A 27,077-nucleotide genomic window follows, 5' to 3' on the forward strand; every position below is an offset into this window, starting at 1 on the left:
CAGGAGAAATAGAAAAATTTATGTGAAAAGGTGTTAAAGAAATTATCCAATGTTCAAAAAAAAATTGAAATGTATTTATTTTGCATATTTCCCAACTCTGACCTGAGATTTCCACTACGTCCCTTTCTTATCTCTGCTGCCCACTAAAACAGTATTTGACAAAATATTTATTAGTAATGGAGTCGGAAAAAGGCCAATGACAAAAAGGCTGAAAAAAGGTTGACAAGACTAAATTTCATCCAACAGATTCCTTTCCTGCATGTTCTGTTGCAATCAGTTCCACCACATATCAACACTCAGACTGGCCTACTCTGGAAACGTTTTTTTCACGACACATGTTCTAGAAGGTAAGGCTGAAGACCGTGAACTTTTCACTCACTGCATTTCTGTGAATCCAGCTATGGATTTCTAATTCCCAAGTCCTGTATTTCAACAGACTGTATTTTCAGTCTTTTCTTCACTGTCCATGAAGTGGACACATCTCCAATCTTGGTCCAATGCAGAACCTGAAGACCTACCCAAATGCTTCGTTCTGGTTTATTGCTACAGTCAAGTTTTCAAAGTTAATCCTCTAGGATGCAAGTGGCACAACAGGAATAAGAAAATGAGAAGATTAGATATGTGTATATAAATGACATCAGGAGTTAGTGTCTATTGGGCCTTTTGTAAATGGCATAATTTATCAAAAGATTTCTGAGAATTTAATGGAATTAAAAAAAAAGAAACAAAATCAGCTCTGTTTCATGATTGCCACAAAGGCCAAATAAGCATGTCTGGCATTCCACAGATGTAGAAATAAGTTGTGCCTATATAAAAGATGTTAGCTAGAAAGATTCATATATGACATGAGAAGCTCGTCAGAATAGCATCTCTTGATTCAGTCTGTTTCTAGATTAAAGTAGCCCTTTGTTAACATTAGCCATGGGATAATGTTGGCACTAACATTTAAAATTGCCTCTAGTCCTCCTTTTCTGGCTTCCAAGACAGGGCAAAATAAAAAATTATCTAAAAGAATTGTCACATTTAGCTGATGACATTTGGTCTACAAAATACTTTACAAAGGATGAGCCTACATTAGTTCTGCAATAAGGAAGCCTAACTACCTAACTTCTATTTAATATTCGTGGACCTCTGATGTAGAAATTTCTATTAAAAACCTGAATTATCTGTTTCTATTAGGCACCCCTAACAAGCTCTGCCTCATTGTCATCCACGTACTAATGATCAGAGAGCAAAAGCATGTTATCAGCTTTGGCAAGCACAAGCACACAGGCGATGGAGCACATTTGCAGTGACTGCCAAGTGGCTTTAAATACTGCTTTTCATTAAGTTTTTTAGCAACATGCAGTTTGTTTCCTGCATTAAATGGCACTTGATCTTCTACTTTGCAAATTCTTCTGCATTTGCAAAATGCCATACTGCAAGAACTTTGCATTCAAAGAAAAGGACAACAGCTTAGTGTTGCATACAGATGTCAAAGCGTACCTCATACACTGAGGGGGACTGGTAGGTAATATCTCTGTAAATCTACTTTTGGCTAAGAGTCCATTGGTAATTATTGGTGGTGCTTCAAGTGAAACTTTTTTTTGTCATTTTTTTCTCAATTCAGAATAGGGGAATTTCAAGCCCAACAAACAAGCCTTCACCCTGTGTGAACATCAGGGCAGTTCCATTTGTGCATTTCTAAGTGGTGCATCTCTGGTGCACTAAAACCTATGAGTTACCAAGGGTATATTTCTTCCCTAGAGTGCTTCTGTAGGAGCTGTGTAGGTGTGAGATTCATCTGGTCTTTTTGTTTTTGTGTCTTTGTCATTGCAGATCTCCACATCATGAAGTCCTGTCATACTATTTTTGTTGCCATCCATTAAGTCTTCTGTCATCTCTGTGCTCTTCTTCTTGCACTGACAGAAGTCACTGGAGGTTTCTAGAAAGTTGATGCAAAATTTGATAACCAGTGCTAGCCAGGCCATCCCAAACAGGATCCACAGAGAGATTACATTCTTGTACCAGTCTGGATAGGTGCGGTCTGGGTTCATTCCTACAAAAGAATCACCCAAAACATTTCTAGATTGCATCGAGTGCCTCAAAGAAGACATTACATGTAAAGCAAAGACAGTGGAAATATGACCTAATATGAGTGATTTCTATATAAAACATAAAGATGCCATCTACTGAGCATGTGAACAGATGTTGTAAGCAAGTATGTTTCATAATATGTCAGCAACAGCCTAGAACTCCATGGAAATTGTAAAGATTACAGATAAGAAAGAAAAATAAGAAAGATAAATCCCAAATTACATCTGTGTCAAAGTGAAATGATTCACATTTAAGCGCACGGTTTCATTTCTCTGCTTACCACCCAGCATCACATTATTGTATTGATATGTAACAGGGTTCCCCAGCAGGCAGAGAGGTAAGTGGGGTTTATGTACTGGTGTATGCATCTTGTTAAGCTAGATATAAGCAAGTGAGTGAGTCTCTAAGAGCGGGAGGGAAGGGGCCTGAGCAGCCCTAGAACCTCTAAGAACAACCAAGCCTTGGAAGACAGCTTGAAATTATGATACCTCTGTCTGGTTGCTCAGCTAGGTACTTTGCAATCCCTCTGGAGCAAAGCCATAGTTTTGGTTGTGTTTCCACAGCGTTTAGTACAAGGAGGTTTCTACAAGCTAAGTGAGTGTCAGTAGTAATATTAATAATAATACAGGCAAAGCAAAGCAATAAGCTCAACCCCAGGAAGTGCGTGGGCTACGTCTGTAAAGCAGGCTGGGGTACCCTTACAAACACAGGTAAGGTACAGGACATAAATCAGTGGCAGCAAAGTCTTCGCATGAACTTTTTCCTGACTGCTTCTCAGGTCCCTTACTTAGCTTCCTTACCTTAGGAAGGTTTGGTTTAGGTATTTATAATCTGTGACTGGCTGTAGGCGGGAATACTGTCCGGTCATGACCTGTACAGACTAGCAGTTCCCAAATCCTGGTCCATGAACTGTTACTGTCCACAAGATTGTGTTAACTAGGAACTGGTCAGTGGAGCCATACTAAACAGCCAATCCTTTACATCCATTTACTGGGTGTTATTATGTGTTTTATAATAAATGTTATACGTGTTTTCAATATAATGGGACCACAAGACATTTTGAGGTTGTCACTAAGCCACTGATAAATGTTTGGGAGCTAACAACTACTTCTATGGCAACTACTCTTTGGGCTGGCTTTCTACATCAAGGTGAACTTCAGTGAGGAAGAGTATTACATTAATCCTTCAAACAAGCACCTTTCACTAATGCTGAATGCAAAGGTTTAAAAATTGTTTGCGTCTAAATAATAAATGAAAACAAGAGGGAAGGGCTACTTGAGGCTTCCAAGGAGAAGGCTTTATCCATTGAGACCAACTGATAGGTGCAGTCTTGGGGATTAGAAGATCAGAAGCAGTTTAGGACCTACACGGCACCCTGTGTCCAATAGAAGGGCTTATGGAGTGTGTAAATTAACAGATTCCAGGATCAGTGAGAGAAGCTTACATCAATATTCCAAAATAAAACAGGCTAGGGACTACTGTATGGCTTCAAATCCAAGTGCCATCACCTGGCTTGTTTATCCACCAAAACCAGAACAGCTGTTTCCAAAGTGAACACTGCGCATCACTCCTAGCATATGATATCCCCCAGAATTTATCTGGTTCTGAACAGTGCCAGAGATCACACTAGTGGGGAAACAGCATGACAGTCACTTGAACCTGTGCCCTGACCTTACTTATTCTGGGACATAAACCACAAACAGGATTGTAAGCCCAAGGTGGTTTGGCCTCTACATACCACAAGTCACTGACTTATTCAGTTATTCCCATACTGAACCTATTCCCATACTGGTGGTATGCCAGTTACAAAGGCACCACAAGGGTGAAGGTATGTCTGGAAGTGGGAGATATGCTAGTGAAGAGCTTCAAAATTAGTTATCAGGAACTGAGAGAAGTGAAGCTGCTGCAGCACAGAGTTCAGCATCATCTATAAAATAGCACAGGAAAATGCTGAACTGGCTAGCTTTTCTTAAGCTCCATCTGGCTACCCTTACCCAAGCTAACTTGATTCCAGCTCATTTAAGTGTGCCTACACAAGCTCTAGTCATACTTTTGATGCATTAGAGAAGTCCTAAGGTAACCGCCGCTAAGCTGGCTAAGCATCAAGCAAGAACTACGAAGAAAATTAGGAATCTGTCATAAGATGTTTTAGTCTTTCTGTCTTCCAGGGATTCAAGGGTGCATGTGTTTCTATAATCAATTTGTTTTTAATGAGAAAGTCTTTATCAAAAAGGTGTGTCCTGTGTTTCAGCAAATGCATCAGGCATGGGTCCAAACCCATTTCCTCTGGCAAAGGGCTTTGGCAACCAAAACTAGGCTGTGCCTGGTGCCTGACAGTCTACACCTAAGTGACTTAAGCTGCCTTTTAGACAGCAATTGTCTGGGATTTTGACAAAGGAAATGGTCACTGTCCGCTAATGGTGATGCAGAGCGGCATCTGCTTAAAACAAATAGCTGCTGATGCACTGGAGCACACCAAGTGCACCATCTCTGACAGCTGTGATTAAAAACATAGCACTCCAGACTGCTGTTGTAGTCATTCATGGGACAGATCACCTGAATGCTGGAAGATTACTCATTGACTGGGAAACAATTTCTTTGTTCTTCCACAGGTGGCATTGCTATCTCAGAAATCATGTCTTCTCCAACCTGTCAAATGCCAACTACAACTTATTTATCATCAAGTCTGTGGATTGCTAGTGGTGTGAAACTGCCAAGCTGGGAGCTTCATATGCCACACATTTGGCTTTGATGTTTAGTAGGTGAAAACCATGAGATGTGAACTACTCACCAATCACGTAATCTCCAAACCCTATGGTGCTGAGGGTAATGAAGGAATAGTAGAAGCCTTCTTCATAAGACCAGCCTTCTTTGTCAGAGAACAACAAGGGAGGTAGCAGGAGGAACAATAACAAGCCAGTTACCAGTGCACAGGTCTTAATCAGGAGGGAAGCTTTTTTCTAGTAAAACAGGAAAAAAAAAAAAAAAGAAAAGACTATTACAAGAAGGGTGGCAGTGAAAGTCCAGCTCAGTTTCTTGAAAATGAACCTGGACTCCATAAAAATACACAAACATTTACGACGTTCCACTAGAATAAATGGTGTGGCTCTCCCAGTCAACACAAACTGGGCATCACTTTCATGAGTCCTAGATTCATGCCAGTTTAAAGCCTATTCTACAAATGATCCCACATAACTTACACATGCAATTCTAACTGTGAATGATGAAAAACACACCAGATTTTCTAGGACTGTGCGTGGCTCTAAGGCTTTAGCACTTCTGTTGCTGTAGGGGAAGCCATTCATCACGGAAGTTCCCTCAATTAATAAACAACCTTATCTGACACCTCATAGGGCTGTCATAAACTAAATTTATTTGCTTCCAGTTATTCCTGAGTATTATTGCTTTTTTTGGCCAAATAGGTAAGCAGGCTGTCCTTGTTAGTCAGAGGATCCCAAATAACAGACAATGCCCTTTCTGGTTTTTCTTTCCTGAACTTGAGGGTGAGGCATACCCGTCTATGTTGCTTACCTGCCAGTGAAACACCTCCTCTAGGCGATGGGCGCAATGCTGAACCCCCAAGAGCATCAGCTGCCCAATTTCATTCAGGAGTACAAGATTCAAGGGGATCCCAAAGAGTGCAAACAAGGTGCAGAAGATTCGACCAGCCACAGTGCTGGGGCTCAGGTTCCCATAGCCTAGGCAGGGAAGGAACGAGGTGTTAAATCTAAAACATTCTTTGCTTGCCCTCCTCCCCCAGAGGGGTGAACCTCTATCTTCTACAAAAGTTAGACGAGAAGGTCACTGCTCAAAAAGGACATTTTTTATAAATAACTGTAAGTTACATCCATTGTTTGTCATATCCTCTTGTAGGCTGGAAAATAACATTTCTTTCCCTGCCAATTTTGCTTAGTTCCTTTTCCATTTACCAGTGAATTTCCTCTCCCCTACCCACTGTCCTGGCTGGGATCTGACGTAAATGCAAAACTTCCGTTTAGTTCAGTTTTTGTAAGCATTGTTGGCATAGGGTTTGCTGGTAAATGATCCTGCATGGCTATCAGATGGTCTCTGAATCACAACAATAGTGTTTTAATTATAACAACCTTTTTCTACCTTTGTCCTACAGGACTAGTGAACTTAACACTACCTCCTTCCTTATATTCCTCTTTTGCACCACACCTTAAGCTTAAATTGTCAAAATGGTTGCCTAGAGTCAATAAACCCAAAGAAATTATATTTAACCCGAGTAAAACACTTCAGGCAGAAAAAAAAATGTTTGAAATTTTGTCTTTTTCTTCTAGTCGTATGAACTGGTCTGATAAAAGGTACTGCCCTGCAAGCACAGCTTTGCTTGGATCCTTAAAGCATCATGACTTCAACATCACTGGGGCAATATTTGTCTTCTTTCCCCACATTTTCTTTTTAAAAAAATCCTGTAAATTTGCACTTGCACTTCCATAACTTCAAGTGTTTTATGCCACAAGAAAGCTGTGTTTAAATTTGGTTTATTTCACAGCATGCATTTTAAGACAGGGAAAGGACTAATACATGACAAGAGATTCAGCAATGGCTTGGTTGGAAGGGACCTTGAAGATCATGTAGTTCCAACCCCCTGCCACGGGCAGAGACACCTTCCCCCAGACCAGGCTGCTCCAAGCCCCATCCAGCCTGGCCCTGAGTGCTTCCAAGGATGAGGCATCCACAGCTTCTCTGGGCAACTCGTACCAGTGTCTTGCCACCCTCACAGTAAAGAATTTCTTCCTAATATCAAATCTAAATCTGCCCTCTTTCAGTTTAAAGCCATCACCCCTTATCCTACCACCACATGCCCTTGCACAAAGTCCCTCCCCACTTTCCTGCAGGCCCCTTTAGGCACTGGAAGGCTGCAGTAAGGTGTCCCCGGAGCCTTCTCTTCTCCAGGCTGAACCACCCCAACCCCCTCAGCCTGTCTTCAGAGGAGAGGTGCTCCAGCCCCCTGATCATCTTTGTGGCTTCCTCTGGGCTCACTCCAACAGGTCCGTGTCCTTCTTCTGTTGGGGGCCCCAGAGCTGAACGCAGCACTCCAGGTGGGGTCTCATGAAAGCAGAGTAGAGGGGGAGAATTGCCTCCCTTAACCTGCTGGTCACGCTGCTTTTGATGCAGCCCAGGATACAGTTGGCTTTCTGGGCTGCCAGTGCACATTGCTGGGTCATTTTGAGCTTCTTGTCCACCAGCTCCTTCAAATTGTTCTCCTCGGGGCTGCTCTCCATCCATTCTCTGCTCAGTCTGTATTTGTGCTTGGGATTGCCCTGACCCACACGTGGGACCTTGCACTTGGCCTTGTTGAACGTCACGAGGTTCACATGAACCCACCTCTCAAGATCCCTGTGGATGGCATCCCTTCCCTCCAGCATGTCGACTGCAGCACACAACTTTCTGTGACTTGGGTGGCATGGCTGGAGCACTTGCCAGTGAAGATCAAGTCAAAAAAGTCATTGAGTACCTCAGCTTTCTCCATATCCCGGGTAACCAGGTCTGTTTCCTTCTGGAGGGAGGGCCCACACTTTCGCTACTCTCCCTTTTACCACTGATGTACCTACAGAAGCTTTTCTTGCTGCCCTTGATGTCCCTGATCAGATTTAATTCTGTCAGATCTTTGGCTTTCCTTAACCTGGTCCCTCTGACTTAGCCAGTCAGAGACCTGTGGCCCTGACTACATTTCCAAATCACCTCCACTCGTTAGCGATTTGTGTATGTCCTTATACAAGATTGACATAGCCTGGCAAAACTTATCTTTTCACCACAAATAATACTATCCCCTCCCACCTACACCCAACTGCTGGCACAGTGCAAGCACAGAGGTGCTCCTGTCACTGATGCCTTGCTACCATGCTTGTAGGTGGTACAGCCCAGGGCAAGAGAGCAGCCCCCAGGAGGGAGACATCCAAGGGCTGAGCTCTCTGTGCAAGGTAAGTGGAAGCACAAACATCCACAGCTGACTAGATGGAGTCCCATTCCTTCACTAACCTCTGTCCCATGCCAGTAAGCCACTGACCAACAACATAGAAAGGTGTGTGACAATGAGCTTGGGGCATCTACATGTTCTGTGCAAAGTTTTGCACTCACAAAATCTCTCCCTGTGGCAACTCTGCAAACAGTTAATTCTGCACATGCACTGGCAAACTACTTCCAGAAAAAGGCCTGGCAGTAAACTGTTTCACAGTATGTATACAGGCTGTCTTTTCATCTCGTTCCTACCCCCACAAATTCAAAATTTTACTATCTGGAAGACCTTACCTCCAGTAATTTTGGGCTTGGTTTGTGAGCCCCTGGGTTTAATGGATATCGTAACACGTAAAATACCTCCAAAGTGATGGCTCCAGCAGCCTGTCCCTGGGAGGGGGCAGAGCATCCCTTGGAAAGAATGGGATGCTGTTACTAACCAGAGATTGTTTTGAAATACAGTTAAAGTAAGGGGCTAAAATAAGACTGTACAGCAGCCTTGATTCCAGTGCCATGTTCTTCACTTACAGGCAGCTCTGCTATGTTTACACACTTTTTGCCACTGCATCCAATTGCTGACTTCTGCCAGCTTTCACCATTTCTAGACTAACAGGTGCGATAGAATGAGACATATGCAGGCAAGTACAGCTGGTAGATGACCCCCATCTAAGTGAATTCAAGGGACATGTGCCTGGTGTGATCTGTTTCACACTGGTTATGCCACATTTCAGTGGATTGGTTCCAGTTTCTCTTCTTTATGAAATTAGGGTGCTTTTGAGGCTGGTCTGAACCCAAGAGAAAGCTGGGGGACATCTACTGCAAGGCTGGAGTCTGAACATGAGTCACATACATTTTTTGTATGGCCAGCCATTCCCAAGGTTGAGGGGTTTTTTGTGCACTTTTTTTGTGGTTCTTTTCCTCCTCCTTCCCTTCTTTTCCTTCTATATCAAGTTTAGAAAGACTGTGTAATAGCTTTGGAAGTTCTTTTTACCAGAGCTTTCCAGGTTATCCAGTCTCAGGAGAAAAATTTCAGATGAGAAGACAACAGGTCCATGATCTCAGGTAACTACATGAAGCACAGCAGCCTTCAGGGACCCTACATAGTGATGACTGGAGAATATCTAAGGTTAAACTGTACATTACATTTAATTTAGAGCACCAAATTCAATGATGTAAAAGTGTCCAGTGTGCACAGTAAGTCCAGCACACCAAACACCAGATCTGCTTTTCGTATGACTTGTCTGGTTCTCCTTTCCCTGGGGCTCAGTAGCTCAAAATAGTTTTATTAAGACTTGGTAAGCAGTTGTTGTACATATGCCACAAATCCATGTTCCATTAGCTTTTTATAGAGGATGCAAATTTTGATCAAAAAGCACAGGAGACTTCATGTTATGCAAAACAGCCAGCAATTTACATCTGGCTAATGACACTCCCTTGCCTTTGGACTAGGCAAATAGATGCCAACTTAGTTTTTCATAAGCCTCAATTGTCATAAAACTCAAGCAGGAATGAATAAATGAGACTTACTCTCTTCAGTAAACAGCAAGAGGGTATCAGTGTCTTATACCATTGAGGGCTATGCATTAGAAGACCCGAACCAAATTCAAAGACTAAACCAAAGTACACTGGCAGCTGTGTCACATCGCTCATGAACCTGCTGCTGGGATGTCACCTGGTACTCGCCTGTGCCAAGAGACACTAAGGGATGCTCTTGACTACACAAAGGTCCAAGTGTAAGCATTTTCACTGAAGGGGCTGGATTACATGCCTGTATAGATTCTCTCATTTTGAAATAAAGTGCACTGTAACTTAATTTTCCTTAGAAGGAGCAAGATAAGAGGGGGGTTATTTCTAACTGTTCATATCTACATGCTTTAACTTGTGTGCTTCTGTTACACATACTGAGAAGATTCAGTTTTATTTTCCTGCTTGCCCATTACATTCCTGTACATAAGGGATTCAGAGGCTCTGCAGACTGCTAAGAGGAGGAGACTGATGTGCAATTAACAGATTATTAGTAAAAGATCTCTTCATTTGCAAGCCAGTATCCTACTTGCAGTGCCCCCGGTTCAGCTGAGGCAACTGCTGCTTCCTGCTAGCCACAATGGGAGGCTTGTTTGGCTCCCGTTCTCACTGCCCGGACGTAAAAGAGTATTTAAACAAGAAGTGCTTAGAATGAAAAAAAAAAAAAAAATCTTTCACAGGCTGAAAAGCATCTGCAAATTCACCAATTAATTTTAGCTGGGGGGGGGGGGGGGGGGGGGGGGGGAAACCCACCCAAAATTAGATTTAAAACAAGAGCTGGAGGAAGAACTAGTTACTTCTCTAACCAGTAACTTAATCAGTGAGCGTTCAAATACACTTTTGATGTGATTTGGTTTAATTCTCTCTCCTACCTGAGTGGATACAAGCCTTCACTTCCCACACAGGAAGGACCTAATGCCAAATTTACAGAATGTTTTTGTTGACAGTGTTTTGCTTTGAACACTCAGCCAAGCCTGGGAGCCAGGTGTCTCACCTAACACACCAGCGCCTGATCCACAGGGCCATTGGGCAGTTCAACAAGGGGTGCCAGTGCTAGAATTACCTTATTTTGCGTTACACATTTAAATACTTGGAGAAAGATGGTCCACTTGGTAGTCAGGGTGATCTCCAGTGAGCCACAATCCTATTCTCGCAGGCACAGGAGGAAATTGCACACTGGTCTCCTACACCCTCAGGGAATGCTCAAACCACCAAGCTGCTCCCATCACCAGCTCCTCCAACACTTTTCAGGAGATCTAAACTTTTCTTTTCTCTGTGCTCCTTACAAGTAACCTGAATGTTTTAATCTGGGCTAAATGAAAAGTTTTGTTTATGATGAATTCAACTGTTGCATTGAGAAAAAACAAAAATATCCAAATTCAGTTTAGATGGAAAAGAGGTATTATAATTCAGCAGAAAAAGCAGAAAAAAAACCCTAAACCAACCTATCAATTACTCACACAGCCTTAAGACATGTTTGCCTGGTTCCTGAAAATGTGAGCATGGGCCCAGCTTAGCTGGGAGGTGTCCCTGGTCAAGCCCTCAGTAACCTGGTCTGACCTCATAGCTTACTGCTCTAAACAAAAGGTTGCACTAGAGACCTTCTGAGGTACCAGAAAACTTGAAATTCCTAATGTTTGTTAGGATCATAGGATAATTCAGAGGTCATTTGGTACCACCTGCATTCAACTGAACATCAGCAAGTCTGGAGTTCCTATCCTCCTACAAACTTTCAAATCTCTCTGCAAGCGCTATCTACACAAAACAAATGAATGTGCTTGGCTTCAGGCTTCTCATGGTATTTCACATTAAACCCACCAAGTCTGCTGTCAGGGCAGGAACACTTGTCAGCTGGACACAGCCACTGAGCTCAGAACACCTGATCCGGGAAGTCACAGTTATTTCCAATTCATGCGTCCGTGGAAGATGGCTTTGCTAAGACCTTCCAGTTGTGGTAGAGAGAGAAACAGGACTCAGAAGCCCCAAGCAGCTCCAGTACTTGCATTGGCACCTCAGTTTTATGAACAGAACAAACCAAAAAATTAAACGATTTGATTTTAAAGGCTAGTGGTGGCAGAATCTCAGAAACTGTGTCTTGTATTCAGAAGCTCATTGGGACAATACTCTTCCTTCTCCTCCTAGGCTAGCACAGACAACAGTCAGTCTCATCACAAATCCTTTCCCTAGCACCTTCTCTGAACTTACACCACCCTGTGGTTGTTTGATTTCAGGAACTTTCATCTTGTGCCCAACTCTGAATTTGCTTTGACCTGTGCCCCATTAGTCCAAACTAACTAGGAGGAGAGTAAACACAGAAAGGAGAGACTTTGGGACAGCAAGGGATAAAGATGTCAGAGATAAAACCAGCAGCCAGTTAGTCTCTCTTTCTTTAATCTTGTTTAATACTTCAGCTCCAAAGGAACTCTGAAGATGATTCTTAAGGCACTGGAGAGAGGGGGTCCCTATGGAAACATCTGCAGAAAGTGAGATTACATACAAGATCTGACATAACACATCAGAGACAGCAATGAAGAAAGCATGGAAGCTTAACAATGTTGACAAGGCATCAGCAGAAGGCCAGGACTGCCCTTCCCACATGATCAAAAGTTACAAATGCAGCTCCATTCAGATGATCAGATTGGCCAAAAACTACGTAGGCTTTGGGGCACTTGTTTAAACAACAGAATTTGGTTCATATCTGTTTTTTAAACCTTTGGGACTAGGGTAGCAAGTGTGTCCAGCTTGCAGGTTAGAACTTTGCTTTTTAAACAAAATTTGCATACTACTTTTAATCACTAGTGGAAATGGATGAGGCTTTCATTTAAATGTGTCCAGAGAAGAGCAACAAAGCTGGTGAAGGGTGTAGAGAACAAGTCTTACGAGGAATGGCTGAGGGAACTTGGGTTGTTTAGTTTGGAGATGAGAAGGCTCAGGGGAGACCTTGTTGCTCTCTACAACTCCGTGACAGGGGGCTGTGGGCAGGTGGGGGTCTGTCTCTTCTCCCAGATAACAAGTGACAGGATAAGAGGAAAGGCCTCAAGTTACATCAGAGGAGGTTTAGATGGGATATTAGGAAAAACTTCTCCACTGAAACGGTGATCAAGCACTGGAACAGGAATCATCGTCCCTGGAGGTGTTTAAAAAAACCCGTGTAGACGTGGTGCTTAGGGACATGGTTTTAATGATGACTTGGCAGTCCTGGGTTAAAGGTTAAACTTTATGATCTCGGAAGTCTTTTCCAACCAAAATGATTCCATGATTCTAAACGGAAGAAGGGTACGGCACAGAAGATGCTGCAAATGCAGGTGTGGGGGATTCAAACCGTCAGTGGAGAAGCTAATGTCCCTCAGCTGGTGTTAACAGGGAAAGAAGCTAACATCCCTTCCTGTATCCCAGTGAGAGAGTGTTCTGGTAAGGACTTGAGAAACACATTAAGCCTTCTGAAGGGCGTTAAAGCACCTAAAGCAGAAAACAGAAGCTGACAGAGTGGAAAGAACAACTCATATAGGGAAGTGATGAAGGCAAAAGTGAAAATTACTTTGGCAGTGCTGTTTGAGAAGACCAAGTTAAAAATAGCTGATGCAAAAACCACAAAGACATTATGGCATGTAAGAGGCCAGCAAGGCACAAACAGCATTAGTTGCAGAGAAAAAATATGGAAGAGGCAAACAGGACAAAGAAGGACTTGCAGCAGCCTGAACATGTGGAGTAGATTCCACCCAGATCCTTCATCAAAGCCACTATGTAGTACCCCTAAACTCCTGAGACTCTCTCCTCCATTACCATTATAACTCTACCCTTTCTGAGCTCATTTGCTAGAATGTCTTTAACTCCTATACATTAATCTTGCAAAGCTGGACCTGCTTTCAGTGGTTCTATACTCACAGCCTGGGATTAACTCTTCATTGCCATGTAAGGGCATAAAAATCTCAACAAACCTTCCTCAAAAAACCTTAGCTGTGTCATCTACCCCATAGTCATGCCTTGTACATGAAGCTTCCTACTGTGAACCATGCCTCTGAACTTCATTGTGTTCTTTGGAAAGGACCTCATCTCTTAGTTTGACATCATCAATTACCCTTCTCAGTCATGCAGTGGTGTCTGGGCCGATGGGGCTGCACCAGCCACTATCTCAAGAACCTGCATAAAGAGCGATGGGTCACAGACTCAAGGTGAGGCTCCGAGGCCATCTGTATTTTCCTCTTCTACAACATACTGTTACTGACAGAGTGTGAAGACATTAACCTGTACGCAGTTAACAATTTAACTTGAAAAAGCAAAATCAAGGGCCAAGTTCTCTGAAGTTCTCTGCATAGAGGTGACTTGTACAGCATTCTCAACTCCACAACTTGAAAAATCATGAACAAGTCCCTATCGTCACGGCATCAGCTTTAAAAAGATGAGATAGAGAGCTGTAATACTTGGTTCTTTTTATTTGCTCCTGCTATCAAGTCAGTGTCTTTGTCCTTGTGTGTCCCCCTACCCCAACACAGCAAGAAGAAAAAGGGAAAAAAGATTAGTTTAGGCTTTCACGGAGTCACAACCAGAAATGTTTAGTTGAGATCTCTGCCAACATCACAAAAACCCCTTCTATTTGTACATGACAAATTCGATTATTCCTGAAATGAACTTAAATTGGTTGTGGTAAAACAGAGTCACTCTGACAGCTTAGAAACCGGTCAGGACTGACTGCTCAGGCAAGCAAGGCAGCTCCGGGCAGATGCTCCGTCCCGGCGGCGGGCGGGAGCTGCTGCGCTCGGTGAGCCTCCACCGCCACCCTCTGGTACAGCCCGCGCCCCGGGCCGCCTGCCCCGCGCAGGAGCTACACGTGCGAAGGAGCAGGGCAGAAAGATGTACTGAGCCACAGGAAGGTGACCCACCCCCCCTTGCAAAAAAAACCCTCTCCCCCCCAGGAGCTCTTGTTTGGGGGCTTCATGTTCTGAAGTTAATGCCTCTTCAATAACGATCAGAGAAATCAAGAGTGCTCCACCTGGGTGCACAAGGAAAATTCTCGATCTTAAAAAAACCCCACACCAAAACACCCCCCCCCCCCCAACAACAACAAAAACACACCCAACAACAACAAAAAAACCCCACAACCCAACAACAACAAAAAAACCCCAAAAAACCCCAACAAATAAAACCCACAACAACAAAAAAACAACCAACAAACCCGAACAAACCACAAACTTTATGAAAGCTGACAGATTCAACACAAATTATGAAACCTGTAAGGGCTTTTTGATATTCAGCCGCCATCTCTCCACACACCCTCCCCTCCATGGTTTTTATAATACTAGGTCACACAGTAAGAAAAAGATGTCAGGGTGAGTTATTAATTGTTTTGGGGACACACACTGACAATAATTAATAGCATCTGCTTTAAGCAACACTGTACCAAAATACATTTTTTTGTTTCCATTCCCCCAATTATTTGCATCATTCCTTCATGGCTTTGCATTACTCAGCTGGGTTTCAGCAATGAAACCCAATTCATTTTCAAATGAAACCCAATTCAACTGAATCGTTTCAGTTATCCAGCCACTTGACTTTCACCTAAACAAGCAGGTCCTCACCTCATACAGGTAGCAAGAAGAAATAATTCATAAATATAGCCTCCAAAGATTCAACAGCCAGTATTAAGAGTTTTTTAAAATCACTCCCTCTCCTTGTGACAGGAAAAGCTCATCTCAATGCACAACTCACCGCAGACCTCTCAGGGAGCACGAGGCTTGGGAAAGTACAGGCAGTGTAGCACCATGAAGTCCAGGCCCCCAGACCTGTGTAACTTAGCAGGGATATGTACCGAGCTAATTATTGGCGAGTTGGAGATCATTACTGTGCTAACACTGACCAAGCATTTCTAGGGCTAGGTTCGTGGGTGCTTACCTATTGCATGATACAGACAAGCTACGTGAAGCCCCATGGAGCTGGAGGAGCATCTTACAGTACAGGTTCTCACTCCTGATCCTTTCCCACCTACGAGGCTGCCTTGCAAGCAGAGAACTCTTACCAATGGTCGTTATTGCAGAGATGGAGAAGAAGAAAGACCCACTGAAGTCCCACCTGCCCAGGCTAGTGGTGTTTCCCTGGAGGGTTATGCCGCTTTTGTAGGCTTGGATGATACCCTGCAAAGAGACAATAATATGAGATCCCACAAACCCCCTTATGGCAAGTTCATGTGACTGGCATCTGCAGTGCTGGCTGGCAAAGTCACAAACTACAACTACTTCCAACCTTGTTGTTTCCCTTTCAACAGAGCATATCCTGTGCCTTAGAGACTAAAGAGCTAAGAGGTCAGAAAAGCCAAAAGCCAACATACTGGTTCTAAGGACAAGGCATCTACAGCACAAAAGAAAGTTGCACATGCATGTGTTAGATCATACAGGTAAATGGAGAAGAGATTGGAGGGCAAGAACTACATAAAGAAAGCCTAGCCAGTCAGTTATTAAGACTGCCTGAAGACATACTCTTTAGGAAGATAAAGTGTTTCCAGATGGGGTATTCTGATGGCAGAAGTCCCAGAACAGCAAATATACATGCATATGTAAGTGATACAGATCCCTTGCCTGTACTGGGGAGGAATGCATATGTGTTGTAGGAGATGGAGACTACACAGAATTGCCAGTCTACCAGTATTGGGCACTATAAATATGAATAAATGGATTAGATTAACATGATGCCCAATTCTGTCCAATCCACCTGGGAAAGACTCAGAAGTTGCTATGCCGAATTGTGCAGTTACACTGAAATAAGATGTCAGATGTCTTCACAGTGTCCACATCTGACTATACCTTCTCATTCTGATGAAGTTAATGATGCTGAGTTGTTTCCAAAACAATGTTAACACAGTATGTACAATGAAATTTCACACCCACTGACCAAGAATCCTAGAAAGCTGGTTATCCTTGAATGCAAAGTGTAGCCGAGAATAAACAAGACTCATCACCTCCGAGGAACACATGCAGATACTGAATAATACTATCCTTATCCTAACAATAAGGCTGCTGATAAAGCTTTCATCGTTGAGCATAAAAGGACTCACTCTCAGGTTAGATTTGCAGCCATTGCAGGTTTTACAATGAAGCTGTAGTTTATACATGTATCAAACAAAACAGCACTTCAAACCTTCAAAGCAGCGAAGCTTTGTCCCATTTTACTGATGTAACACACTGAGAGTGAATTTATATAAACATTATACAGGGCTGTGGATTAAAACCTGTTTCCAGAGACCCAAGCAGCAGCTTAACTACAGCAACTATCATCTTTTCTCCAGAGCTACTAGTTCTCACATGAAGAGCAGAGAGCAGCTCAGAGATCAACACATACTTTTCTGAGTAAGAAGCATTGTTTGATAGTTGCATTCTCAGAAATAGCTTCACTTACTCAGAACTCGAGGAAATTTAAACCGTTCAAGGTCACATTATAATCTGCAAAATTTTAACAACATGGTCTTCTCCGCACAAGAGAGAGCAGAGAGCCCTTGCTCTGGAAAGGGCTAAGCCCCAGATGCTATAACACATTATGCTTCCTTCTGTGGGCAGTTGTTGCAACTTGAGTGGGGCAACTCACAGGAAGAATTAGTATGCAAGCATCAACGACATGAAAGAATCAAGTCCCCCTGCCAAAAAAAACCCAAACCAAAAAACCAACCCCAAAAACAGAGAGAAAAGGTTGCATCAGAAAGCCTCCAGTGGGATTTGTTTTGAATAGCTGTGTGTAATTTCTCCCCCACCCCTTCTTCCAGGGCTAGTGTCTGCACTGAGGTTTGTCAGGCTGCACGGGATACAGGCTCTGACCTTTCTCTGTTCTTAAACCTCAGGTCAAGTGGTGTAAGAAATTCTGCAGACAATGGCCTAGTCAGGAATCACAGTCCCCATGAACTTAAATAACTCCCAAACTAAACCACATGGCAAGGGAGACACTGAATTTTATACAGATGACCTGTATTTTTTCCCCTCCAGAAAGCGGTGCTTAAATTTGAAAACAAGCAGCTTGTTACTTATTCTCTCAAATGTTCCTTCTGTAGCCTGTGATCTCTAAGTAGCTAGTCTTGAACAGGTGCATACCTGCAGGAACAGCAACAGTCTGGCTCTCAGATAAATTTATTATCAAACTGATCACCACCAGGTACAGCATGCTTGTTGTCCGTTCTCCTGCCTGATGTCCTGCTGATACAAGCTCAGCAGCTGACAATGTTACACACAGCATCAAGTTTTTAAAGCCAGAAACACCCAAGAACCAGAGATGACTGTAAGAAACCGTGGCCGAATTGACCCAAAGGAACAGAAACTTCCTTTCTGCAGGCAGGGGAAACGAGCGGCCCGCACAAGACATCGCGTGAGAAACAAGCGGCACCACCCAAGTCCTTGAGCGTTTAATCTCACACCATTGCACCGCTTCCGCTCTGCATGGGTTGGGACCGAGCAGCTGCGAGCACCCACGCCAGCTTTGCGGTGATTTATAGCAGCACACCATCCCGGCGTCGCTGTCTTAACTTTTCCTGAGGTGACACCGCTGCCAGCGAGTACAGCATTTGTGCCAAGAGCCTGCGGGTAGGCTGAAGTGTTCGCGCTAAGCAGCACGATGCTCCTCAGGACAGGCAGGGAGGTACCGTGTGACCATCCCTGGCAAAGCGCAAGCCCTGAGCCCACCGCGTGCCAGCTGCTTCCTGGGACTGGGCACTTGGGATGTTTGCAGCGGGTCTCCAAGTGCCTTCACGAAGAAGCCTCGAGCTAACCATTTCTTTGTTAAATCTTGTTATCAAGCATCCAGATAACATCATTAACCATCAGGCCCACTGTGCCTGTCACAGGGACCACTGGATACTCCTATGAATCAAAGCCACTTGAAGAAACGGACACTCCCAAGAGAAACGGCAAGTTCGTTACTGTTAGGGAGAGTGAGCCACTGATGCCATCCTTAGAGACAATGGTGACAGAAAATTAAAAGACTGATTCTTCTGAGAACAGTAGAACTAATGGGGTTTGCCTCCCTACAGATATGCCCGTAGAAGCAGATTCATGGCAGGCAAATCTCGAGATAGCTATTACTACACAGAAATCACTTCTGGCACAGGAAACCATTGGCCAGCAAACTCCTGAAGGCTGAGGGGGCATTCAGGGTACTGGTGTACACTTGCCCTAATTTCATGTTTCTCCAGACTTCTGCTTTTGCCTAGTGCTCTTTTTCATAGCAAATTTTAAAGTGGTTTATCATTTTTGATGGAATGCAAGAAAACCCCAGCTAATAAACACCCTAAAAGAAGAGCTGCATTCTCCCTGCTTTCCCCACTGAAGAGTCATTGATACATTTCTGCCGATGATTTAAAAAAAAAAACACTTCTGGCCTGTGGGTTCAAGATGCACTAAAAAGGAACTGAATCCTATACATTGGGTCACATCTACATGGCTCACTCAGCCTGCCTTTTTAAGAACCAGAGACTTTTTTTTTTTGTTTTGCTTTACACCAATTTTGAGGTCAAGTCCTAGGGACTTTCCTTTCTCTCTTAATTAGGCTAGTCATTTATACAGTGTCTGCTCCAAAATGCAAAAAAACCCCCAAAACCCAAACACCTAAAATGCACCTAGTAGAAGTAGCATCTCAAATCCAGTGTTCAAGAGCAGATACTCATCTGATCTAAGACCCCAGTCAATACACCAACTGCTCAAACACAGTGAATCTTGAAATTGCAGAACTTGGGCTTGATATTTTGGGAACTTGAAAGGTCAATGTGTGCAACTCAAAGAAGAACAGGAAGGAAACAGGCAGGTGGTTAATATAATCAGAAAGAAACAGAACTCAGTTCCACTTTGGTTTCTACTGACAGACAAGTTGCACAACATAAAAAAGTAATTTAATTTCTCTGCACTTATTTCTCCCTCCCCCACCCCAAAATAATAATTTAGAGTTCACAGTGACTACGGCATTCAGTTCATATTGTCTAGTTTAAAAAAAAACAAACAAAACCAACACACACACACACACACACACACACACACACAAAGTAAGGTTGCTGCTTCTACCAGGACACCCACTTAGGTAGTCAGACTCAGCCTATAGAGTTCAGCTCGTTCCAGACATTTGAGCATTACATCTTTTTCTTTCCTGCAAAATGTTTATTCTTTTCCATTCACTGTGGAGTTGCTCTACCCTCCAACCCTACTCGTAAGTCCTTCTCATTTACTACACGTGCTGTGTTATCAGTTCTGGGCAACTCCCAGCTTCCTCCACTGACACGCTTCTGCTCTTCCAGAACCTTCTTATCGCAGGCGGGCCCCTGACGGCTGCAGCATGGCTCCTCAGCACCACGTGCTGCAAAGGGGGCAAACACTGCTTACTCTGACCTCCTTAACAGCAGCTAAAAATTTACTCTTTCATCTCTGTGCTGAGTCACAACTGCATGTGCCACGGGGAATAGCTTCCAAAAAAAGTAGTAAGGATCAGTTAAAAAAAGATCAGTAGTGAGGAACGAAGGCATATGTCAACTGAGATGCTACCTTCTTTGCAATATCCACTTTCTTCAGAAAGTGCTTCTCTTTCCTTCTACAATATTACAGCAAAAAATAAAATGTATATAAAGGATTGATCAAACTGATTTTAATTAACTGCCCTCCCATAAGAGCAGCAAGATATACAGTGAAAATAGGGAAAGTGAAGCCACAGAAAATTATGGCCCCATGAAGGATCTCCATAAAAATTCCTGACTTTTAGACTCAAAATTTCTTATTTCTAGGGAGGAAAAAAAAAAACCCCAACCAACAAACCAACCAAAAAATGAGACGCACACAAGCTACTTTTTTCTGGAGGAAAGTATTACAGAAGGAGTCATACAAACGACCCTTTCATAAACCACAGCTCCAGTCACTGTGTTTCTGAACACACATTTGTGTGAACACACATTGCCCTGTGCTTCTGAACTACGGCATTTTGGCCAGAGGCCACGGTAATCTTGATATATTTGCAGGCAAAAGCAGTATTTCCTAGTTGTATTTGAAAGCAGTTCTCAAGGCAAGTAAAAAAACATGCAAATGGACTGGGGTAAGAAACTTAATTCCCGAATTCCTTTGAAGTTATATGTTCATATACAAACAAAAAAAAAAACAACCACCAAACTTTTGCAGGGAGTACATGCCCTCCCCACAATTGTTTGCCTCATCCTGTCCTCACCATCGCAATCTATCGAGGAGGGAAGGGAGATGTTCAAGGCACCAAAATACCATTTAGCTTAATGAGAAAATACAAACTCAGGATTTGTAACCTAGAAATCCTGTGCAGTGTTGGCATATAAACATTCATTTATGTCTACAGAATACCAGCTGTAAATCAGAAGAAAACAGTTAACATTAACCTTGATCTCAGATTGTAAGGACAAAGGTTATAGTCTGGTTTGGTTGGAAGGGACCTTAAAGATCATGTAGTTCCAACCATCCTGCCATGGGCAGGGACACCTTCCACTAGACCAGGTTGCTCCAAGCCCCATCCAGCCTGGCCTTGAATGGTTCCAGGGATGGGGCATCCACAACTTCTCTGGGCAACCTGCTCCAGTGTCCTGCCACCCTCATAATAAAGAATTTCTTCTTTATATCAAATCTAAATCTGCCCTCTTTCAGTTTAAAGCCATCACCCCTTATCCTACCACCACAAGCCCTTGCACAAAGTCCCTCCCCACTTTCCTGCAGGCCCCTTCAGGCACTGGAAGGCTGCAGTAAGGTGTCCCCGGAGCCTTCTCTTCTCCAGGCTGAACCTCCCCAACCCTCTCAGCCTGTCTTCAGAGGAGAGGTGCTCCAGCCCTCTGACCATCTTTGTGACCCTCCTCTGGACTCACTCCAAGGTCAATTAACTTCAAAAAAAATTTAAAAATAGATTATGAAACACACCTTTCCCAGCCATGAGCTCTTATCTCCTGTCCTTGCCTGGAGGAGAAACTTACCTGAATTCTGATCAAAGGAAGAGCAGGCACAAAGTGCATTATGAATCTAATTGAATCCACCTGGTTTAACTTCACATCACTTGAATAACCTGAGACCTGATCAAATAACTGTCCCCCCACCTCCCCCAACCATGTTTGCTAATATAATTAGTACTACTTCACCTAGGTTAAATGAGCTGTACTGGCAAACGCACTTTTACTTTGCAGCTGGGTCTGTACTATGGTTTCTAAAATTTATCTAGACTTATTCTTCAACAGAAAAGGAGCAAGAGCTGTAGTAAAGTACAGTAATGCTACAGCCAATGCCACCCTAAGACACTAGTACTTTTTATGAAAATTAAGCTTTTCTATCAAGGAAGAATCTGTGGCATGATTCATGGGACAAGGCACTGAATCTCAGTTGCTTCCCAAACCCCAGTGTAACTTGAGAGCTGGACTGCAATGGAGATACGCAGGGTCTGTTGAAAGGAACTGCCTGTATAATCTGCAGAACAGGGCACAGCAGGTTGCTTTGCATCATCCTTGTAAAATCAAGAAGCTCTCTAGCAGCTATTTTGTCTTTTAGTTGCACATTTAAAAAGGATAGTGCATGATGAACAAGTACCTGTAAAAGTAACCCACATCTTCAAACAACTGGCAAGTATTACCATTTCTCTTTTTAGAAGGCACCCCCCTCCCCTGGACTTTAGATAGCCACTGCTAGTGGTGTGTGTCAAACCTTCCTGCTCGGACAGCTGAGACAGTTATCGGTCAATTCCAGCTTGCTGTGCTTCCTTACTTGTTACATTCCACCAAGCCTGACCAGCTGTAACAGAATCAGGTAATACCAAAGAACATGTCTTTAGGCAGAGGTATATAAATATAATAGGTTCCTGTGTTTCAACCCCCCCCCCCCCCCCCCCCCTTGTCTTTTTAAACACAGGTACTAGACACTACAACATTGATCAGAAGACCTAGAAGCAAACCAACTAAGCAGAACCATGGGTTCATCAGTAGGTCTTCTCCTTACCTTCCAAGAAGTCCAACAGTGCTAGCCTATTGCCTTACAGAATACTATACGCCTACTGCCTTGGAAAGATTTTAACTTCTGTCAAAAGTATTCCATAACAGGATATTATAAGCACAGAATGCACTTGGTAAGGTATCCATGGTGCTTTTTAATTAATGGGTCTGGAGAACCACAAACTGGCTGTAACTCCTACATTGGTTAAGTTCATTTTGATAAGAAGGAAAATGGAAAGAACAGTTACAAGGGATCAACCCTATTTCATCTGTGACAAGCCAGTGGCTATTTGACTAAAGTTGCTGCTGTACAGATGTCATTGCTTCACAATATCAAGAGCCAATGCTGTTCTTTAAAGTCCCTTATCACCAACAAGTGATCTCTGATGCTCACTCCTTAGGAGTCAGTCACTGCTGCATCTGTGAGCAGGATGATTTTAGTAAACTTTGTTTGCAGGTTTGTATTTCCTGACAGCTGGCACAAATCTCTGCTGGTTCAATGTCAGTGCAAGCCAAGGTATTGATGATGATCTTTCAGTCACGTGGGATCTCATTGCTCTTGTAAACATGAGCTAAAACTCTGAGTAGCTGTAGCTGTTGACTCTGGAGATAACAGTATCTAGATGCACCTGCAGGCTTTTAGTTTATGGCCTGCCCTTTAGAATTAGCACTTTTTCACTACACTTATCTTAAAGTCTTGCTAGACAAAAAAAAAGGAAAGAATATTTCATTTAGCTCTGCTTTATTCTCTCCTTCCCAGTTTATGTACCTAACTGGGTTTAAATAACATTATGCATCTCCCGTAATAGACAGTGGGTAGAACAATATAATACATTCAGGAGACAGCTGTATTAGAGAAATATGTATAACAAAAAGGATTATAGCAGAAAAGGAAGGGTACCATGAAAAGAATGTCATGGTAACACCCTAACACAGAAAACACACTGTTCCAAGTCTGGCCATATGGCCAGTCATCTGACTGAAGAGATACTGAAAAGTGCAGCAGCTACAGCTACACTGGTGTCTGTAACCACTGCAAATGATGCAGGAAAAGGACTGAGTTTGAAGGAACGCTCAGCTGCAGCAGAGCTACACATACACTCACCCTAGGCAGTAAATCAGGGAGACTCACACACTAGAAGTCCATCACGCTGGGTAGTGTGTCTAGGTGTCCTCCAGCCCCAAAAGATCAGAGAGGGTCTCAGCCAGTACAGAAAATACCCTCTGTGTGCAGCCTCACTTTCTGTACACTTCTCAAATCTGGAACCAACATATTTGCCTGGGCAGACACTCTTACGTACTTTTCCCCAGCTAAGTCCAGCTACTGCTCTTCGCTGTGCTGAGGGTGTATCACCTGAAGCCTGCCATTCAAAGCTTATCATTGCATCCGTTTCCATTTTCTGCAAGTCTTATCACTGAGAGCTTCCTTTGCGACCTCACAGCCAGTAACTCTCGCATGTGAAAACCACCACCATATTTATAATAAAAAGCAAGATATTGCCCTCTTTGTATATTGCCTAATGACTCTTGAGGAACTGTTTGCTCTCGGTCTTGTTCCTGGTGAGCATGTGTTCGCATCACAGACTGTATACAATGTTAGAAAAACAGCCTAGGGTTAGATGGGTCAACAAAACCAGACCTGCATCTTCCTTGAGATGTTACTTGATGCACAGTAGAAGACACATGGCCAGAATTTCTCCATTGTCCCCTATGATGTTCTGGTTCTAAACATAAGTACCAAAAGCCAAGAAAAATGCAAATCCATCTTCCCGATATACATATATATGCATGTATAAACATACGAGCATGCGTTTTTCATTTGCTTATATACAAAACATTTGCACATGCAACCCTCAACTATTTAGGGAAGTGAAACTCTTCAGCATCCCACAGGTGAAGAGCTAGGCAGTCCTTCCAGGCAAAACCCCCCACCAAAACAGCTGTGGGAAACAAGGACCCACTGCTACAGATATCATAATTTCTAACACTTTTCTCCTCTGCTGTTAAGTTTTTGTTGTTGGTCTGCTATTTCCATGTCCTTCTGTCTTTTCTTTTGTTAACTAGGAAATTACTTCTTCCCTGAAAAGGATCCAAGCCATAGAAATTACTGAATGAGAATTCACTGCTCTAGCTACCACAGCACGGTCTGTTTGCCTTTGTCTTTCTGCCTGCCCATCTTCACGCTGTGCTCTCCTCCTGGCTCCTCAAAGCAGGAGCTCTCTATTGCCCTCCATCTGTGCAAGGGCTGGAACAGCGGATTTCTACTCTCGGTCGGTAACTAGGAACTGAGCGATAAACAGGTTGTAAAATGATGTTTGTACATTGCTTAGCAAACTGGGATTTTATTCTATATTGGCCCCTATACACTTAAAATAAACAGACTTTATGATTATCTAGGATGAAAGAGCTGTTAGAAAACAATGAGGAACTGCCAGTAACATCAAAGCAATTAAAATTCACACACTGCTTTATGTTTTCACAAACACGCTTTATATGTCTTTCTTAATTAGCAAATAATCAGCTGTGTATCTAGAATACAAGTTTGTTATCTGAAGAGGGCCAGATGACAGTGCCTGATAAAATATGTTCAATTTACTGCAGTAGCAATTTACTGCACAGAAAACCATCTCATTTTCTTGAGCACACCTACAATATCCAAGCAATTGCTACACAGGAAATTAGAAGCATAAGAAAGCCGCTCTGCAGATTATGTGTTTAAGATTAATTTCTCGCTGTGAAAAAGTTATTACAAATAATACACAAAGCCTTACAAACTCAGACTATGGTTTCTCCAAGTATGAAGGTATGCGCAGACACTCTGTAAAATAAAATGCAACTTCTTCGTAACTTCCTCATCTAGGGCTTTAGGTCACAATTAAGTACTCACACAGCTTATTATAACAGTGTCTAAAGGGATCTGGGCAGCTGTCCTATTCCTTTGACTACCAGACAGTATCAAGAATTAGCAGAGGTCACCCTACAGTAAAACAAACCATCCAAATGACATTAAAAAGGCCTTTCTATCTATCCGGTTGTGATCATCATCTTATCTCCATCACTATCAGCTCGTTATTGTGATTCATCAAGCAAAAGCTTTCCATCCTCAGAGCAAGAGCCCTGCCTAGCACACACCGTTCAACGGACCAGACCACTGCTGAATGGAGCACAGCTCAGACCTGCCTCTACGAAGTGCCAGACTGGTCTTCTCTGGTGCATTTCTCACTTCTCTCTGGCCATATTCCCCAGACAGCGCAGTACACACCACACTATAAATAAGAGTAGATATCACACAGTAGCTTACAAGGGTCCAGATTTACATCATGTCTTCAACATACCACTGACTGCCACAGAGAATTTACCATCTAGAAAGTCAAGGGATGAGAGCCTGACGTAAGTTATCAGCATAATTCTGTCTGCCAGGGCCTTGCTGAAACTCCTGACAAGATTCTGTTTGATGGTTTCTGCGTTTTCCTCTCTGTTGGAAAAAAAACAAACCTGGAAACAGCCACGTGCCTTTTAGGTCCTTTGAATTCTGGTGGCCAGCTACTATGGTTTCAGCCACCACCGAACACTGCTTTTACAAAACACCCCAAGTTTTCTGTGTTTGTTTGGCAACATGTATTGGAGGCAGACAGACCAAAGCAAGCAGTATATATTCAACCTCCAGCGCCAGAACTGGAAGGGTTTGGGTAAATATTCAAGTTGCCTCAGTATTGTAGGGTTTTCTTTTTAAGACAAAACCTGAGCAAGTTGAGGACCCATTTATCCCGCTTTGCTGATATCTACATCATAAAAATGCATCCACTTGTACCTTAATAAGACTACCTTTGGCCCCCGTTTTGCAACCACCCTGCAGACATCCTCAGGAACATTATTAATATCCTCAAGTTGTGTTACCAGGATTTTCTGTCTCCCTTTCCCTAACAAGTAACAAACCGTTGACACCAGCGTAAGCACCAACTACACTTACCACGGCGAAACCTTTCCGCCAGCACGTCCCCCTGGGAGGATGGCACGGACCAGAAGGCACCGAGCCCCGCAGCCCCAGCACAACCCCCGGAGCCGCGGCCGGGGGCGGGACACGGCCCCCACCGCACGGAGCGGAGCGGGGCTGCACCGCCCGCCGCGGGGAGCTGCCCACAGACCGGGAGGCCTTCCCACGCCGCGGGGACAGCTTCCTCGGGGCCGGGCCACGTGTGCCCGTAGGCAGCGAGGGGCACAGGCGTTCCGGTTACTCGCAGGCAGGAGGCGACGGTGCTCCGCTGCCCCCCGCCCGCCCGGGACGGAGCGGCGCCGGTCCCGCAGCTCCCAGCCGCTGCCGTGCCGGCGGAGCCCGGGCTCACCTGGATGAGCCGCTGCAGGCCGGGCCCCTGCAGGCAGGTGTGGTTGCCCAGCAGCTCCCAGTGCTGCCGGAGGAGGTGTTGGGCCGCCCGCACCTCGGCCGGCCGCTCCAGCGCCTGCAGCACGCCGGCGCCCAGCCCCACATAGCCCACGTAGACCAGCAGCAGCGCCGGCACCCCCCAGCGCCGCCGCCGCTGCTGCCGCGCCGCCACCATCGGCC

The 27,077-nt window shown here is 43.8% G+C and overlaps 1 protein-coding gene across 1 annotated transcript; it reads right to left on the minus strand.

Annotated features, from left to right (window-relative positions):
- On the minus strand, positions 1 to 27,077 carry KCNK17 (potassium two pore domain channel subfamily K member 17). The gene is made up of 5 exons (XM_040612279.1): positions 26,860 to 27,077; positions 15,596 to 15,710; positions 5,608 to 5,774; positions 4,868 to 5,036; positions 1 to 2,038 (listed from the first exon to the last, which is right to left on the minus strand). The coding sequence occupies exons 1-5, from the start codon at positions 27,070 to 27,072 to the stop codon at positions 1,743 to 1,745; spliced, it is 960 nt and encodes a 319-aa protein (XP_040468213.1). The 5' UTR covers positions 27,073 to 27,077; the 3' UTR covers positions 1 to 1,742.

This window comes from Falco naumanni, chromosome 12 (genome assembly GCF_017639655.2).
Source record: "Falco naumanni isolate bFalNau1 chromosome 12, bFalNau1.pat, whole genome shotgun sequence".
NCBI classification, from domain to species: Eukaryota; Metazoa; Chordata; class Aves; order Falconiformes; family Falconidae; genus Falco; species Falco naumanni.